The 20,081-nt window shown below is 42.4% G+C and overlaps 1 protein-coding gene across 1 annotated transcript in view; it reads right to left on the bottom strand.

Moving 5' to 3' along the window:
• Window positions 1-20,081, bottom strand: part of hnrnpll (heterogeneous nuclear ribonucleoprotein L like) — a 58,411-nt gene that overhangs the window by 33,368 nt on the left and 4,962 nt on the right. The window contains exons 2-4 of the mRNA XM_080741014.1: window positions 2,355-2,473; window positions 1,000-1,109; window positions 469-596 (exon numbers count right to left, since the gene is read on the bottom strand). Of these exons, the coding sequence (XP_080597140.1) occupies window positions 469-596; window positions 1,000-1,102 (231 nt within the window). The 5' untranslated portion in view covers window positions 1,103-1,109; window positions 2,355-2,473. The remainder of the gene's footprint in view (window positions 1-468; window positions 597-999; window positions 1,110-2,354; window positions 2,474-20,081) is intronic.

Genomic DNA, 20,081 nt, shown 5'->3' on the forward strand with positions numbered 1-20,081 from the left:
ACCACTTGAACCGTCAACCTCACCTTTCACTCTGTACTTAGTCTGCTCTTTTTCCCCTTTACAACAAACCTATTTGCCGAAAAGAGCCGATCTACAAGCTCACAATGCCTCGCAGCGTGAGGCGTTGTGAGCTTGTAGATCTGCTATTTTTGGCTAAAGTTCCCAGAATATGGACATTAGGGTTCAAGTGGTTAATACAAAAGGTTTCTATCACCCAAAGATTTGGAGGACCCCCTGTAGTAGCTCTGAGGACACCCCAAGGGTCCCGGACCCCCTGTTGAAGACGCATGCTTTAGATTCCTAAAAGACATGAAGTTCTATATGTCCCATTAGGGTAGTTACTAGGCAGTAGCCTAAGTCCAAATAGATATGATTGTTGTGTGCCAGGCACATCGACACCCAGATGTATAGCACATAATCTATAATCTACTGCAGTGTGTTTATGCATGCGTGTGTGTGTGCTCTTACAGTAGTAATAGGATACAGAGGGTTCTGTATGGACAGCAGGAGGACTTTGTTGCCACTGTTGGGGTTGTCAGCATTGGTTGGTCTGGTGATTCTCTTTGATGTAGAGTAGTTAAAATAGGCCTGCTGGCCTGCAAGGACGACAGACAGAGAGAGAGACAGATACATAAATAACTTGATATCACTTTCTGTGAAGCTCATGATTAAAGTGCATTACAAACAGACAGTACTTACCAGTAAGACACCCTAAGTGCGAGAAGCGACCTCGCCCTTTACACAATATGTCCATATATGGGCTTAATATTGATGACATCAGGGATCTTGGCCATATATGGAGCGTGACATGAGGTGTGACCCACGGATGGACGGACGGACACGATCTACAGGTTTTCATACTAAAAGCGACCTACGGTCTGATGAAGCAGGGCTTTACTTCGCGAAAAAACATACAAATTTGAAACTTGGAGATACAAGGTTTCTGCCCGACAGTGACGATATAATGACTTAAAAAAAATGTCAATAGAAGAAGCTAACCTGCAATGTACACAGGTTCAGTGGTTCCACATGACACACAGCGGTCAGCGCTCTCCTCCTCAGAGAACTCCACCAGGGCCTGTCGCTTGAAGGGCATCATCATCACATAGCTGGAACCCACACACACACACACACACACACACACACACACACACACACACACACACACACACACACACACACACACACACACACACACACACACACACACACACACACACGTTATAAATAGGGATGGGACGATATGACATTTTCATATCACAATTATGGTGACAAAAGAAATCGCGATTTACATATTTAAATCGTGATAATCAAAATCCATTATCCTGGAGGGGAACATTTTGCGACACGTTGTGAGATTGTAGATCGGCAATTTTTTGGCAAAGACATTTGATATAGAGTGAAAAAAAGACTGTATCAAGTACGCATATTATAAGTTCCTTTTACCAATTATAGAGGGTTTAAGTGGTACCGGATATGCAGCTCGGTAAATAAAAAGTTAATTGATCCCAGTGCCTGACAGAGGACGATATCACGATAAATTAAATCTCCACAATACGATTATCATGAGTGTTTTCATCACGATAAACGATAATATCGCGTATGATCCCATCCCTAGTTATAAACTGTCAGTCAGTTGTAATAACAAAGGATTGCCTCTATACAAATAATCTTATGAACCCTGAACCAAGGGTCATACTAACCTAATAGTACTCAAATACTGTACTAGTAAGGCAGCTTGCAATTATGTTGTTTTCAATGACCACGAGAGTTCACTTTTCAAGAAAACAAACATACCGGTAGTTACAATGATGGGGCGATGATAGCACATGATAGCACATTGATTTGTACATGCCTTTACATACACACATAGGCCTGTCACAATTATTACATAATCGTCTAACCGCAATTATTTGACATAATCGCAATTATTTTTCATGATCGTCATAATCGTAAATGTTGAAAAATGTTCATACATTTTCAAACATTTTCAGAAATAGTGGAAATAGCAGATCTACAAGCTCACAACGCATCGCGATGCGACGCGCTGTGAGCTTGTAGAACGTGTCAAATGTCAGTAATTTATTTGTGTATTTAGGTTATGTGTCATATCTGCCATGTGCAACTTCAAAGCCTACAAGCCAAACAGAAATGTAATTATCAACGACAAAATCACAATTAAATCGTTAATCGCAATTATTTGAGTGACAATTAATCGTCATGTAAAATGTCATATCGTGACATACAAGGATGTTTGGACCATTCAGCTTTGTGTGGATTAACACACAACCCACAGGCAGACCCATAAACACAAACACACAATCAAAGTGGAGGTTTGACTCTGGTTGTCCCACCATATGGATCCAAACTTCTCCAGGGCGTCGACCAGGTCCGCCTCCACCACCGCCTCCACCAGGCCCCTGACGTGGACCACCGGACTGGGGGAGATGCGATGTGCCTCCCCGATGGTATCCTGCAACACACACACATAACATCAAGTTCACTCAAATGGAAATTTAAAAAAGTGACAGATCATTAATTTTAGGTCTTAGGTTATGTGGTGTTTGTGGCTGTCTGGAGGCTGAGCTGTCTGAACAGTGATGGATGGATGGATGATTTATTAATCGCAGAGAGAAATTCAGGTATCCCTTAGCTTGTACAGGCATACACAAAGAGGTTACGGTAGTTAAAAACAATACAGTGTACACAGTTTAGGCATTTAGCAGACGCTTTTAGTCCAAAGTGACGTACAACCAGTAAGACTCCCTAATCAGGAGATAAGCAACCGTCAGGTCGCATAATGTTGTCTGCCAAAAGTAACCTCATGGTGGCGCTACGGGGTATGTGAGAAATTAGTGGCGGAGGTTGTGGTTTGCCATCCAAGGAGTGTGTGTGCAAAGTTTGGCATGGATAGGGGCAACGGTGGCTGAGATAAGAGTGTGCAAAAAGCAACCTCATGGTGGCGCTAGAAGAGGCCCATGTGCAGGTAGATATGAAGATTTTAAGTGGTAAGCAGGTAACACACATCAATATGATAAGCAAGATAATATGTCAGTACATCAACAACAATACAACAAATGCATAGGAATATCAATCTAGAAAATATAATAATAACATAGGTAGACCACGCACCTAATCTTCTAAAAAACTTCTAAAACCTAAAAAAGGAAAAAGAAAATGCTATCTAGCTTCATGTGTGGTCATCGAGAGAAAGGGAGTGTTATGGGTTTAGGTGAACACAGAGCATGAAGACCTATTTCCCTATAGCCTACCTGTTACACTGGTCTAGTGAACTGCACCTTAAAGGACAACTCCGCCCTAAATCACATCTAGGCTCATTTTCCTACTTATATTGATCCAAAAAGACTGTCCATGGGGTCTATTAGGCAGAAATGCCCTTGTTGTCCAGTTTCCCCTTCAGAACGCAGCAGCTGTCATAGCATATAGTGGAGCCTATAAGCCTATCGCTTTTACACTATTTGTTGTGTTCAAAAGTGATTTTCCTTTTCATGAATGTGGTATTAGTTGTCATTACAAACACATCCATGCCTTGGTTGTCCCACACAAGCCACCACAATCTCATAAATAATGTTTTGGGGTGATCATTCGGCACAAGTGCCAATCAATGTGACTGCACTAGCCAATCACAGGGCATCTTTTCCGGGACTTGGCAAAACACATAAAAGCATAACATCTGTTTAGCAGAGTGTGATGGCTTGTGTGGGACAACGATGGCATGGATGTGTTTGTAATGACAACTTAAACCACATTCATGAAAAATAAAAACACTTTTGACCACAACAAGTAGTTTAAAAGCGATAGGCTTATAGGCTCCACTCTATGCTATGAGAGCTGCTGGGGAAACTGGACAACAGGGTGCATGTCTGCCTAATAGACCCCATGGACAGTCTTTTTGGATCAATATAAGTAGGAAAATTAGCCTAGAAGTGATTTAGGGCGGAGTTGTCCTTTAAGGACACTGCACCTCCTGCTACTTCAACCTGCTAATTCTAATCTCGCCTCATAGCGGCAGATATCACGCACGATACAACTTCACGATTTTAAAATGTTTTTAAAATAATAATAAAAAGTAATGGTTTACACCTGGCAGGCAGCAACAATAAGTTATCTGTATGTCTTTTTGATTATTTGATCTTTCGGATCCTGTGTTCTTTTTTCTCCTGCTCTTTTACTCCATCCTCTCCCTTCTCATGAAAAAGGGTTTATACAGTAGGTTAACACCTATAAACCTGTGATATGACAATAAACAACAATTCAGGCTTTTGCAAATCCCCCCCCATTCTGCCCTGTTACTATGGTGGGACATTTGACCCTGGGCAGATTGTTTTTATAGTGGCAGTGAATGGGATTTTTTTTATTTTTTCATAGCCTCATTACAGCTATATAAAGTACCAAAGGAAAAACATCTAGGTGATATTAATAAAAAGGGAAGACAAAGGTACAGTAGTTACATTGCAAAACAGGGGGTTTCCCCGAAAATACATGTTTTAATTTGTTTAATCCCAGTGGGACAGAATCATCCATTGCAGATTCTTTTATAGTGGCAGTGAATGGGATTTTTTATTTTTTCATAGCCTCATTACAGCTATATAAAGTACCAAAGGAAAAACATCTACGTGATATTAATAAAAAGGGAAGAAAAAGGTACAGTAATTACATAGCAAAACAGTAGTTTTCCCCCGAAAATATATGTTTTAATTAGTTTAATCCTCTGGATCAGAGAGAGAATAGAAATAGAAAGAAAAAGCGCATTGCATCTTGGGTAGGAAGAGGAGAACTATAATCTGTTCTCCTCACATAATAGGCTGGCTTTTCGTAATTCTGCCCATTTAAAATATATGTACCCAATCGTAACTAGTTAGACCATTGATAAGGTCCATGTGAACTAGTTTGTTGAAGCTTATTCATTATGATGAGCGAGATCGCTATCACCGCCCGCGGCCGTACTGGACGAATGCCGTGTCGCGCAGAGCGGACAGTTTTTGAAAGCCTGAAGCAACATTCTCCACTGCACAAACTCCACCCCCGATAGTAAAAAGTGAATGTTTTTTCTGGTTGGCCAGTCAGGGAGTCTCAGGGACCAATCAGAAGGCTGACAAACGGTGAATTCTGATGCCTTTATGTATGTATACAATATGTTATAGTAGCAACCACAGTAGCAGTGGGCGAAAGGGTGATAAATATCGATGAGACAATATAAATATATCTCCACGATGCCAATGCATGATCCAGGACAGGGGTTTTCAAATCTTTTCATCTTGAGACGCTAGTGATAAATTAATCCTATTTAAAAAAAGAAATAGCAGATTTACAACCTCACAACGATTCGGATCGTGATGCGTTGTTGACATTTTTAATTTATAATGTTTTGAATTCTGAAAATTCTGTGACTTTTTTTTGTGGTCCCTCCCAACCCCGATCTAGGGGTCCCTTGGAAATTATTTTAAAACTATATAATCTGTCATCTTTATTACATTGTATTGATTGCAATTGTGTGAACTTCCATTTGAATAATGATAATCATGAATATTTTCATGTTACTAGTATGGAATGCAAGTATATAAGTAGTTCACTGTAGCATCGTACATAATCATTATGTACTGTAGCCCATGTCTGTTTTTCTCATGTGTGTGGTTATATGTGTGTGTGAGTATTGGGCTTAAAATAGAAGAGGAACCGGCCACTTCGAGTTGTGGAATGACATCATTCAGAATTAACACACACATTTCAGAACAGGCATGCTAAAGATTGCTACAGAAACGGAAACTGCCTTGTGCCTTGTGTAGGCCAACTTGCTTTAGAAGAAAATAGACATAAACACCACGAAACAGCACATACGTTATGTTATTCACTAATAGCTCTCAAACTATAACTCTTTCCCTTGCGTTGCTGCCACTCAGAATCTATGAAATCATTACAAAGTACCGGAGGGGTACAGCTAGGGCTGTCACAATTAGTACATAATCGTCGAATTGCAATTATTTGAGGTAATCGCAATTGTTTTGCATAATCGTCATAATCGTTTCCATGTTGAGAAATGTTAATACAGTTTCAAAAGTAGTGGAAATAGCAGATCTACAAGCTCACAAGCTTGTAGATCGGCTATTTCCACTATCAATGTTCTTTTTAGTATAAGTAGTACAGGTATAAAATTGTCAAATATGTCAGTAATTTCTTTGTATATTTAAGTTATGTGTCATGATTGCCATGTGCAACTTCGAAGCCTAAAAGCCAAACAGAAATGTAATTGTCAACGACAAATACACAATTAAATCGTTAATCACAATTATTTGAGTGACAATTAATCGTCATGTAAAATGTAAAATGTGTCATAATCTTGACAGCCCTACCTGTCCTCTACCCTTTCATTGGGGACAATCAATGACTTTGCTACTCATAAAAGATAGAGATCCATGTCTCTGTACTGTAGTAAACCCAGGCCTGTTTCTCTTCTCATGGATCTTAAAAACTTTACTGACGGTCCTGTCTTCTCAGGTCATGCTCAGCAGGCTCTCCCAAGTCTGGTTTACTCAGAACTTAGAAAAGCCCTCCTCCTTGTATTATTATTCCAATAACTTTAACCTAGTTTTACGCAAGCAGCTGGTGCATTGGTTATCTGCAGTAGAGGGTATAACTATTTTATGGCTGCTGGAAGTAGGATGGTGATGAAAAGCAAAAAAAATAAAAATAAAAAATCACACCCGTGTGAACTGAGCGGTGGTTTACCCACCTAACTGTACTGTACTGTACATATTCTGTGTTCTATATCTATGAATTCTATGTGTTCTAGATCTATGAATTCTGTCACCAGCATTTTCACAGCTCATCTATTCTATTTCAGTAGATCTTAAGTCAGTCTTATCCAGAGTGATATAAAATGCAAGATCCTGTCAAAACCTTGTCTGTGATAAGGCTTCAATTAACGTCTATTTTACCAAACTAACCCCATAGCCAGCAATGTCAGCACACCATTCACATAATCATCATCACAATAGTGTTGTTGCCATCTATTTGATAGGCTTTGGATTGAAATTCAAATTATTTTATATATTATATGTATACAGTACAACAGGCTTCCCCACCTGCCCCCAGCAGCTAAATAAAACTTTTGGGCAGGTGAAGTTTGCTTTCAGGTTGCCTGACAGGGCAAGTGCTCATTTGAGATGATTGCCCAGGATCATCAGCTGCTATAATAACTAACAACAACAACAATAATTATTATAATTAATTAAAAATATGTTTAAAATGGGACGTTGGTTCGTCTGGAGCCTTTTAGCAGTGTTCACTCTTCAGCCTGTAGGTTAGCTGCACTTGATCAACCATTCCATGCATCCCAAGGACCTCAGGTAAAAAAGTAACCGTAGAAATCCGGGAAAAACCCGGAAAAAAAGCGTCTTCACAGGGACGTTTGGGTATGTTTTAGGCACTCTAAGGGGCCTTTTCCACCGGCAAAGAACCGGTTCCGGTTCTTTCTCCCGCCTATGGGATGAACCAGAGGTGTGCTTTTCCACCGAGAACCGGAGATGGTTCCGAACCGTAACAGTTGGTTCGGAACCGGAACCACAAAATCCTTGGTTTTTGTGGTTCCAGAGCCAAATCCTTGGCTCTGGTTCAATCTGGTGGAAACACAAGCCGGTTCTCAAGAACGAACCAAGGTTCCCAAGAAAGTCGAACCGGCACTGGTTCTGGAACCGGTTCTTTGCCAGCGGAAAAGTCCCCAAAGTGTTAAAAGATGATGGTGGCATCATCATCGTACCGATAACATCCAGGCATACAAAGCCACAGGTGTTTGTTTTTGAGGGTGGTTCTGCGCATAGGCTTTCTAGTCGATGCTGCAGTGAAGCGTTTCAATGTAGGCCAGTGCAGAAGCACTGCAGTGGTTTCATATGCACACTGAGGCCTGTCCTCTATGCAAGGGCATACAGTATGCACGCTCTCTGCTTTCATAGCAAACACACTTACAGTAGATGTCTTTCCTTGGCACCATCTATTGTAATGACGGACTGACATCAATAGGCCAACATGTCTGTCACTGTAGGGCAGGGAAGTGTTCTGTTGCTTAAAGGAGCAGTTCACCCCCTAAAATGACTTATTTTCTAATGCTTACTCATGCCACGGAGACTTGAGTTCAATAATATCAAACATATAATTTTCCGAATGTCTGTCTGAGTGAGTGAGTGTCTGTCTGTCTGAGTGAGTGTGTCACAGTGTTTCAGTGGCTGGAGCAATTGTGTCTGGCCCTGTTACAGATGTTGTCCAAAAATCATGCAGATCGGTACACAGTATCTCTATAGCCATTAAACGAAACGGGTATTCTTTACATTAATGCTCCTACATATTATCATGCAAGCACCAGTTAAAGTTACTTTCCATCCCTCATATACTGTGTGCACAGTGCACATCCCATAACCCACACACTGCACATCATTTTGGAGCTCAGATCTTTGAACGGGTAAGGGCTAGTTGTCTATTTGTCGCATTCCTAAGACATGTAAAGGAAGTATTCGCACATCCACTGAATTCAGGTGCAGGTGGTCAAAGGTAACCGTTTTTCCCATCCCCATACGGGGAGAAAGTATTCTATCAATGATGTCATCACTTGTACTACTATCATGTCATATATTTGATCAAATGCCCATGTGGGCTGGTCTATGTTGGTAAAACATCACGCCAGTTGAAACAAAGAATGAGTGAACATAAAAGCACCATAAGGAGAAATGATAGAAATTATCCAGTAGCAGTACATTTCAATGACTTTAAGCATGATATCTCATCATTCAGGTTCCAGGGGATTGAAAAAGTGACTCTACCAGAGAGAGGGGGGAATATAGATGACATTCTCAATAAAAGAGAGGTTTATTGGATTTATACTTTACAAACACTATGCCCTAAAGGACTGAATGATGAGATTCCATGGCATGTAATGCTGTAAAGAAATGTGTGATTATGGAAGATTATTGAAAATATGAAATACGTTTATTGATGGTGCATCCAAGATACACTTGTCTATTATACTGCACAGTTGGGAATGTTTTATGAAAGCTGCAAAGCCGATGTTCACATTTCTGAATGGTACAGTTTTTGTAAATAATGTAAATGTAATTGTATGTGTTGGGTTGTGATCAACCACACACAGGTAAGAGACAATCACTGAGAGACACTCCTCGAGAGGAGTGAGATTGTCTCACACCTGTGAACAGGAAGGGGAGTGTATACACGGTATATGAGAGGGGTGCACAATGGCTGTAAGACACTCTTGAAGAAGGTCCAGGGGGACCGAAACGTCCTGTCAATTTAAATAAAAAACGAGCAGCTGAGCAAGAGCAGAGTGCGGGATTTCTTTGTTCATGAAATTGTTTCAGCATTCCTTTTCCTTTTCAGACAGAAATGTAATTTTTGAAAATGTACCCCCATTGATTGCGGCTCAGGACCTGAATGCATTTGGAATCAATGGGGGTAAATGTATGGTAATCAAAATATTGTCTTAGGAATGCGTGAAATACAAAAAAATATTATTGAACTCAAATCTCAATGGGGTGAGTAATCAATAGGAAAACAGTCATCTTGGGGGTGAACTACTCCTTTAACTGGACTACAAAAAGTCAGCTAAATGGCTGTGCAAACGCAATCAGGACTCAATTCTGAATCCATAATTAAACATACGCTTTGGGATTTATTTTTTATTAGTAATAATTACTTGAATACTACTATCTAGATATCAATTGAATATACACACAATACACAGACAGATATAAACGAACATAGGAACTTCTAGGAAGGGACAGCGCACACAGCCCCGCGGGGCTCAGGTGAGTGGAGTTTTGCAGTTTTCTGATCCGGTCTAGTGTGGATAACCACAGTAGAAAGTAGAGCAGACATCGATATAGCCTGTGATCCTCCAAAATGATTACCCTCAGGGCCTCGGCCAGAAGTGTCATCATTTTAGGGCCTACCTACCCCTAAACCCGTGATGCGGTACAGGTTAGCTTATCGCTACAATAAAAAATACTTATTGGAATACTTTGTTTAGTATGTCCATGTTTTATTCTAACTCGTACCGACTTGCAAGACCGGGTTACTCAATTCAGCATTCATATGGGAGAACAATAACATTGCTTCGCCCAACCATATATATTTAAACCAGATATTAGTTGGGGAATTCTATAGTAGGAATGGCCTAGACCAAGGGTCTTCAACACGGGGTCTGGGACCCCTAGGGGGTCCTCAGAGTTACTACAGCGGGGCCACCAAATCCTTGTGTGATAGGATAATTCTTTTCAATTAAAAACTTGAACCCTCGCATCCCTAATCTGATAAGAACTTTAACCAAACATAGCAGATCTACAAGCTCTCAACGCCTCACGCTACGAGGCGTTGAGAGCTGTAGATTGGCTATTTTCAGCAAATAGGTTTTGTGTTGAGGTAAAAGAGAGCAGACCAAGTACAGAGTGAAGTCAAGTTTACTAAGTATCGGCGATTTAAGTGGCTAAATGTCTGAAAAGCAAATCCAACATAGACTGATGACAGTGCTGTCAAACGCATTATGTAGAGGGGGTCCCTGCTTCATCTCTCTCTCAGTTAAGGGGTCCTTGGCCTGAACACGTTGAAGACTCCTGGCCTAGACCAGAGCACTATAGTCAAATAACATAAAACTGCCTTTCTGCTGTGTGGAAAATCCTGGTGAAGTGAGGTTAGATTGGAGCAGGTCCTGGAGGCAATCTTCTCAGTCAGTGACTCAGGACGTCCAGTAATCCTCACATAATGAAACCCAGCATGACTAGGATCACTGCAGGGCCGTGCCATTTACAGGACAACTACATCCAATCTGATTCTGGCGGAGGTATCTGATCACTGATACCAACGCCATGGTAACAGCCACATGCTGAAACCGTGCCCAAATTTGGAGATGACTGATATCACTGATACGTCTGGGTTCTCCAACATTACTTCTGAGACTCCTACATTCAATCCCTCATATTCTGTGCACACCCCTTAACCTAAACTGAACATAATTCGGAGCACACATTATGTTCGAACGGGCAAGGACTAGTAATAATAATAATGCATAAACCATAAATATCATGTCATATCTACTCCTCCAAGATTCCAAGAGAGGGAAAAGGAGACTTACCCCTGTTGTTAAATCAAATCAGCTGATACGATCATCACATGCCTAAACTGTAAACCTAAGATCAACCGTAGCTTTATGCCAAATCTAAATTTAAAGGCATTAACCACTAAATTGAGTTTAATCCTCTCCTTGTTCCAAGGCTAATTTTAGTTTAAACACCTGTTATTTTTTTTTCTTCGGGGATATGTTACTGCCACTACCACGTCAAAAATGTAGTACATATGTAATGTAAGGGAAGAAAAGAATAAACGTGACGGGACACATGTTAAAAAGCCATCACACTCTGCTAAACAGATGTTATGCTTTTATTTGTTTTGCCAAGTCCCAGAAAAAATGCTCTGTGATTGGCCAGTACAATCACTTTGATTGGCAGTTGTGCCGAATGCTCACCCCAAAACATGATTTATGAGATTGTGGTGGCTTGTGTGGGACAACCAAGGCATGGATGTCTTTGTAGTGACAACTAGTAACACATTCATGAAAGAAATGCACTTTTGACCGCAACAAATAGTGTAAAAGCGATAGGCTTATACGCTCCACTCTATGCTATGAGAACTGCTGGGTTCTGCTGGGGAAACTGGACAACAGGGGCATTTGTGCCTAATAGACCCCATGGACAGTAATTTTGGATCAATATAAGTAGGAAAATGAGCCTAAATGTGATTTAGGGGGGAATTTTCCTTTAAGGTGTCCACCTGCTTAACACCCAAGAGGCCAAACTCGTTCAGTAACGAGATAAGGCCACTAGGGGTCACTCTGCCAAAAGGAGTTATCTCGTTCCTCAACGAGACAACAAAGGGTTAACTGTACAGCTCTGCGCGCATGCTGTGTGCCCTGTGAATGACCCTAGTCCATACGTCACACCCTGGCTAGCAGAGAGAGAGAAAATGGCACGACTAGGCTGCATTGATTTCCATTCTAGGCTGAAACATAAAAAGGGCTTTATCTATGAATGAGGTGCAAAGAACGCCAGGGAAGAGTTTTCACGGCGACACTTTACCGCGATGGTCGGCCCCGGTTTGGATTTTAGTTTCGCGAGCATTTGTAAACAAATGGATTTTCTTCCTCAATTGTCAGTGGACACTCACGTGCACAGTGCACACGCACAAAGCTTCCGAGGCTCTTCAAAATAAAGCGTGAGTGAGCGGCGGCAGCAGCAACAGCTAGAAATGTTAGAAACCTTGGCTTCCCATGTGTTAATAGACCAGGTCCAATTTGTATGAGTTGCACGCTCAATGCTCATCCATTGCCATTTCAGGCACACTTTAGCCGACAGAGGTGCACCCAGATAGACTTTATGCTCGTCTGTTTCACTATGGCAGTGGCTCTCAAGTAGGGTCAGGCCAGGGGACCCTCAGAGGGTCCCAGAAGATTCCCAGCTTCATTTGTTATAGCATCAAAATCGGTTTACCTATCAGCTATTCCAAAATAGTCAATCAACAAGCTCAGAAGGCGTCAAAAGGCATCACAATGTGACATGTTGTGATCTTGTAGATGCATGTTCAAACAATTATGAAATCTTCAATTGTGAAAATTGTGGACTAAGATGTTTACACAAATCTCTTATGAGGTCTTCCCTAACACTAAATCTTTTCAGATAGGGGTCTGTGACCAAATACATGCCAATTTGGGGGTCCTTGACATGAAAATGGCATGAATCCTTCCAGCTGGAAATATATTAATGTATATGTTTTGCATTTTTTTAATGCATTCGAACCTACCTGTGACAATGGATAAATTGAAGTGCTTGTATCCAACAAAACGGTTGCATGTGGTGATGTGGAGAATATCAAAGGCTAGATGATTGATTACACATACCAACAGGTTCTGTTTGGCTAACAACCGAACATCACAGAACCATTTAAGGTGCTGTAGTACAACGTGTTTAAAAAGGTGGGCAGGCCCATATGGAGAGTTCAGCAGACGTTTGCCTTTCATAGTTCAGCGTACTCAAAGCATAGCATACCAAACCCATTTTACATGTCAACAACATTTCTTGTGTACATATCAGAGGGACAGGTATTATATGCACAGGGGCGTCACAAGGGGGGGAAAGGTGGGACTGAGTTACTAGGGCCCAAGGTGGAGGGGCCTTAATTATGTTATACTTTGGCTATTGAAAAATCGTCAAAATCTGTGCAAATGTGTGTAAATCTTTGAATACATGTATTCTTTTAAGCGAACATTTGTAACTCAAATTTTGCTTCTGGGGGTCCCTGGAACTGAATATTTTGAGATGGGGTTCCGTGGTCAAATACATATCATTTTGGAGGTCCTTGACATGAAGAAGTTTGAACACCACTGACATGGAAACATAGGTTTTTCAACAAAGAAATCAAGATTTTTCAAAAATAGCAGATATAAGCTGTGAGCTTGTATATCTGCTATTTTTCAATAGTTAAAGCGCAAAAGAATGCGTAATAATGCGTTCCCAGTCTAAATGGGTTAAACCCTTCCCCCCTATGAAGAACATTCATGGGGGGCCCACAGTGAATCCTGGTACCCAGGGCCCAGAATTTGGTGTGACACCCCTGCATATGCACAGACACAACAAGTGGCTGCTGCAGAGACCTTTAGGCCTGCTCAGTGGTCAGTCCATGTAGACAGTACACATAGCTCTTAGCACTGCAGAATGTTTAACGTGCTGTAGATTGATAGCTGATAACTCTGCCCCTCCAGCAGAAGGACGTTACTTTGATGACACTGTGGAAATTTCCTGTTCATTTGTGCTGAGTGCAGCGCATTTCTCTTTAGGCACTGAAAAGCGATAATTTGATTAGACATGATTGCATCCATCTTGCAAACAAAACACGCACTGATAATATATTCAGCCTAAACCTGAACGGCGGAGGATCCCTCGGCTGTTCTGCATGCCAGCCCGGAACGCACCAAAAGTCTGTTTTCACGACAACAGACCCACCCCACAACACCCTTGACTGTACTTCAAAACCAACTTGCGTGGTGCCCTCCCTCTCACTTGTGGGGCTAAAAGTGAAAAACAACATTACGATGTTGTATGATGCAACAACATTACTAGTGACAGAATTATTTCACAGAGAGGGGCTAGAGAAGAAGTCATGGGGTAACAAAATCAGTAGGATTCATCCCGCAATCCACCCAGTAGCTGGTTACATGTAAGTATAGATGGATTTTTAGCCTTTATTTGAAATTAACTTGAGTCTGAATGCAAAAAAGAATCCACTGCCATCCAATAGACTAGAGACACCTGAACAATGTTATCTGGATACCCAAATGCAAGCAAACACAGTGTAGTCTTAAGAACAAGAGCATCAATGTTTAATACCGACTTCTTACATGGTTCTTTGCTCTCACATTCAACACATGTGAAAACAGTTGAAAACACATACACTGTCTACACACACATTTACATAGGTTTCTACTTACTACATGCATTTTGCTGTAGGATTTGTGCAAGGAATAATATCCTGCATAAAGACTAAACAGTGCTATTATATGTAGCTATATATGGCTATCGAAGGGTCGTGAGTAAAATTCAGGAACTCTGTGGGGTTTTGGAAAAGGGAAATGGCACTTAAGTTTCACTGATGTCTGTGGTTTTTACTTGTGCACAATGTGCGGTGCCAATAGCCCCAGGAGAAGAAGGGCTTTTTGAAGCTCTAGACCAGGGGTCTTCAACGTGTTCAGGCCAGGTATCCCCAAACTGATGGGGAGATGGAGCAGGGACCTCGTATTTATATATAATATATTGTTTATGTATAAAATTGTGTTTCGTGTGAATAAACATAACATGTTATTTAGGGCTGTCCTCGACTCAGGATTTATGGAGTCGATTCGAGTCGCGGGGGTTAATCCGACGCGTCGACGAATCGTTTTATAGTCTACTTTGTATAAAAAAAAATAAAAAAAGGGTTGCTTTAAACCACGTCAACATAATACAATAATACATTAAGAGATTAATTGAATACACTGTGTTTTCGGTGATATCGGTGCGCGAGCACAAATGTTATCTGCATAGCAGTGTACAACCATAGAGTTATAACACACCGTTAAAACAAATAAAACATCTCCGCTGTTTCAACTCTGCCCCGTCTCTCGGCAGCGTGCAGTAGAGATGAGACATTCGCGAACGATTCCGCTCTCTTGAACGGCTCTTTTAAATGAACGATGGGATCCAGTCCGCAGTCGCGGGACACAGAGCACTGACAGAGTAATGAGTCAGTGTCGAGAACGGATTAATTTCAGAAACGGATCATAAAAAGGTGGAGGCACAGCTCCCGCTAGAGCCAGAAGTGTGGACATGTCATGGACGCAAACACAGCGAAACACAATCATTCATCATGGATTACAACACTGGAACAATTCAGAAGCACTTTAATTAGAAAATGTAACTTGTAGCCTACACTTGTGTATGTTAATTTGACTTTAGAAGATTGTTGGCCAAACCAGCAGGCTCAGAAGGCTGAAGAACGGTGTCCCGCAAGGCTCCGTCCTTTCACCTATGTTGTTTAACATATACATTCATGACCTGCCAGATACAACATCCACCAAGTACGGCTATGCGGACGACCTGGCCATCATGCTTCGACGACCAACATGGAAGGCGATGGAAGATGGCCTCAACCGAGACATGGGCATCCTGGCAAACTACCTCCAGAAGTGGCATCTTCAGCTCAGCATGGGCAAAACAGTGTCTGCAGCTTACCACCTCTACAACCGGGAAGCAAGAAGGGAACTGGATGTGCATGTCGGCAACCACCGCCTGGAGTTCCAGCAAGCCCCCAAGTACCTCGGCGTATGCTTGGACCGAACACTCTCCTACAAGCAACATCTGGATGAAGTGAAGGCCAAAACAACAGCAAGGGTCTCGCTCATCCGACGCCTAGCAGGTTCAACTTGGGGAGCTTCCCCCCAGACCCTACGCATATCCACGCAAGCCCTGGTCCTGCCCGTAGCAGAATACTGCGCCCCTGTCTGGAGCAGAAGTCCCCATGTCAACAAGGTCGACACTGTCATCAACAGCGCCCTCCGGACAGTAACTGGTTGTCTGAAACCCACCCCTGTGTCCTACCTGCCAGTCCTGGCTGGAATCGCCCCAGCCAGTCTCCGACGGGATGCGGCTACCCTCGCCCTGGCAAGAAAAGCCCAGAAGTATGACTGGCACATCCTGCACAAAGCCACAACAACACCGGCCCCACCAGGCAGGCTCAAGTCTCGCCATCCCTACAACAAGGCAGCACAAGATATGCTACAGTCTATCCCTGAGGACTTGTCCAGAGACGCCTGGCTGGCAGCATCCTGGAAACGTTCATGGGAGACAACTGGGCCCTCCCGTATGCAGCGATACATCCAGGACCCAGGAGGTGGTGTAAAAGGAGAAGATATGCCACGACACCTATGGACCTCGCTGAACCGTCTGCGCACTGGAGTCGGGCGCTTCAAGTCTTCTATGAAGAAGTGGGGCCTAACGGACAGTGCGGCATGCGAGTGTGGCGAGCCTGAACAGACTGCCGAGCACATAATCACCGGCTGCCCCCTATACAGCCCACCCTCAGAAGCTGGTCTTTTCGATTTAGGACCAGAGACGAGGGCGTGGCTGCAGGACACCGAGTTGGCCATCTGATGATACACGAAAGAAGAAGATATTTTAAACATGCATAAGTGGCTGTACCACTGTCATTTATAAACATACCTTATTAACTGAGAACCATGACTCCCTAATCGGGAGATAAGCGACCGTCAGGTCACAGCGTGATTTTAGGGCAAAATGTGTGGGAGCAGTGTCCAAAAAATGTGTTTGAAAAAATATATGGGACAGATCCATGTTGATGACATGAGTGTAGACATACTGTGTACCGATTTGCGTAATTTTAGGGCAAAATCTGTAGGGGCAGTGTCCAAAAATGTGTTTGAAAAAGTCGGCCTGATGGTGGCGCTATATGGGACAGATCAATATTGATGGCATGAGTGTAGACATACTGTGTACCGATTTGCGTGATTTTAGGGCAAAATCTGTAGGAGTAGTGTCCAAAAATGTGTTTGAAAAAATGGGCCTGATGGTGGCGCTATATGGGACAGATCCATGTTGATGACATGAGTGTAGACATACTGTGTACCGATTTGCGTGATTTTAGGGCAAAATCTGTAGGAGCAGTGTCCAAAAATGTGTTTGAAAAAATGGGCCTGATGGTGGCGCTATATGGGACAGATCCATGTTGATGACATGAGTGTAGACATACTGTGTACCGATTTGCGTGATTTTAGGGCAACATCTGTAGGAGCAGTGTCCAAAAATGTGTTTGAAAAAATGGGCCTGATGGTGGCGCTATATGGGACAGATTCATGTTGACGGCTCTCTTGGCGCCACTGAGGCGGGTGCGTGGGTACCGGCCCCAGCTCTCCCGGTCGCTCCTAGCCCGAGTTACGGCATTTTATGTGCGCTGCAGTGGCGGGGGTCCTCCACTAGGGGTGCGACCAGTTTTGCATCCATTCTGGAGCACCAGGAGTTGGTGGTCCCTAGGAATTCCCCGTGAACAGCCCCGTTGGGGTGGTCATTGGTCATTTTAGCACTTTTTGGCGGCGGCGACAGGGGGTCCCGGGAGGGGAGGAGGTTGTGGATTGGCAGGCAAGGAGTGTGTGTGCAAAGTTTGGCATGGATTGGGGCAACGGTGGCGGAGATATGAGTTGGGGAAAAGTGTGACGTGACGGGTAGACTGACAGACGGACAGACGGACAGACTGACAGACAGCCTGTCGAGGTTTTGGTAGTAACTGCGACCTGACGGTCGCAATCAATCTATCATTAAAAATCTGTCAATTGTACAATAATCATGTAAACAAGCTATTCAAAAGAGACAGAATCATGATTACTTTTTGTATATAGACAAATTACATTTTTTTTCTTTTTTTAAAATGAAAAATATATAAAACTTGTTTTTCTTCTTTTTCTCCAACAATTTCGGGAACCCCCCGAGTATCCCTGCGGACCCCCAAGGGGTCGCAGAGACGCAGACCCCCTGTTGAAGACCCCTGCCATAGACAATTATACAAATGGCCAAGTCTGGTACTGCAAGCTTTGCCCAAAAGTTCATGGCTCGACCAGAATAGGCTCTAGTTACTAGAGCCTATTCTGGCTACAAGAGACTATTAGCTCTACACACAGGCTCATGGAGGTAGTTTGTGACATTGCACACATTAAGGAGTCTAATTCGCATGCTCTATGGGCCTCCTTCCGGTAAGAGAGAGAGATACTTCCGGGGGAGCATCCGCTGGGTGAGTAACTTTGTAAGTCTGTACCCGACGGTTGCCAGAGTACTTGGAGGCCATATTTAAAAAGAAAAAGATAAAATCAAGGTATAAAAAAAGCCCTAAAGATAAAACTAAAAGAAACACTTTGTTGAAAAGATTTCTTTTTTCCTTCTTTTTTTTTGTTGTCAATTTGTGTCAGTAGACTGATACGAGCAGAGATTTCCTTGAATCAAATCAAATCAAAAAGACTTCCGCACACCCAGTCAGTTCAAAAGCAGCTGCGGAGGCGAAAAAACAGTAGGTGAGATCAGTCTTGAAAGATATACCCGCAGGCACATACTGCCACTTGCACCTTCAAGAGATGTTTTTAATGTAACAAGTAACAACCTTTCGGTCATGTGCAGTCGTTCCTCGTTCCCTATTGAATCAAAGTTAAATGAGTTAAATTAACAAAATGTTTGTTCAATTAACAAACTCTGACAGAAAACCGGAAATCTATTTTTCTGTCAATGCATACCTTTTATGTGTATGGATAGTTGTGCTGTGCCATGGCATTGGTCCGACATTTCATTGTTCCTACATCCCATTATTGTTCCTACATCCCATTAGTCTTAATCTGGTTAATGTTAACCTGGTGAAAATACTATACCTATACCTAAACCTAACCCTAACCTCAGTAAAACTATGCCTAAACCTAAACCTAACCTCAGTAAAACTATGCCTAAACCTAACCCTAAAAAAATGACACTAATGAGATGTAGGACTTATGGGCAGTCCCCAGTAGGCACCGTCAGGTTCCCCCTTTTAAAGCAATAACATCGTTATTTTACTAAGGATACCAAAAGCAACCCCCAGCTTTCTGATGTATTATTCAGAAAAACCTCTGCATCTCTTCTTGTATGCATGACTGTCTTTCACTTCCTAATGCCTGCTCTCTTATCCTACTTTCGCTCAAGACGTCATGGGCACGCGGTCCAATCGGTGCAGCGGGTGCAGCGGCCGCCGCCGCAGTCTCCGCCCACCACTTGAATGCCTGAACCGCCATTTGGAAAAAAAGCGCCGCAAATCAAACAGCAACAGCATACCACATAATCTCTCCCTCTTGCTTTCCGTCTTCACATTTAGGCCTAGTATTATTTGTATGCTTTAACTATTGAAAAATAGCAGATATACAAGCTCACAGTGCGGCACAGAGTGCCGCGCTGCGATCTTGTAGATCTGCCATTTTTGAAAAGTCGTGAAAATTTGAGCCAATCTTTGAATATCTCATTTTTAAAGCGAACATTTGTAACCAGATTTTGCTTCTGGGGGGTCCCTGGAACTAAATATTTTGAGATGGGGTCGGCAGCCAAATACATATCATTCTAGGGGTCCTTTACATGAAAGAGTTTGACATAGGAATGTGTGTTTTTCAAAAAAACCTTTAGAAGACACTTATATCGGGTCAAAATCTGGTCAAAATTCAAACATTCACAATTTTTTAAAAATAGCAAATCTACAAGCTCGCAGCACGGCACTCGGTGCCACACTGTGAGTAGATCTGCTTAATAGTTAAAGCATTAAATAATACGCAATAATGCATACCCGTTCTGAATGGGTTAAAGGCATGCTAGAGTGAACTATAAATATAACCTATTTGTGTCGCAGGCTGAAAAAGCAGCAGTAACCACCGCCACTATCTTAATGGTCTGAGCGTGACATTT

The sequence above is a fragment of the Nannobrachium achirus genome, assembly GCF_963921795.1.
Source record: "Nannobrachium achirus genome assembly, chromosome: 13".
Classification (NCBI taxonomy): domain Eukaryota; kingdom Metazoa; phylum Chordata; class Actinopteri; order Myctophiformes; family Myctophidae; genus Nannobrachium; species Nannobrachium achirus.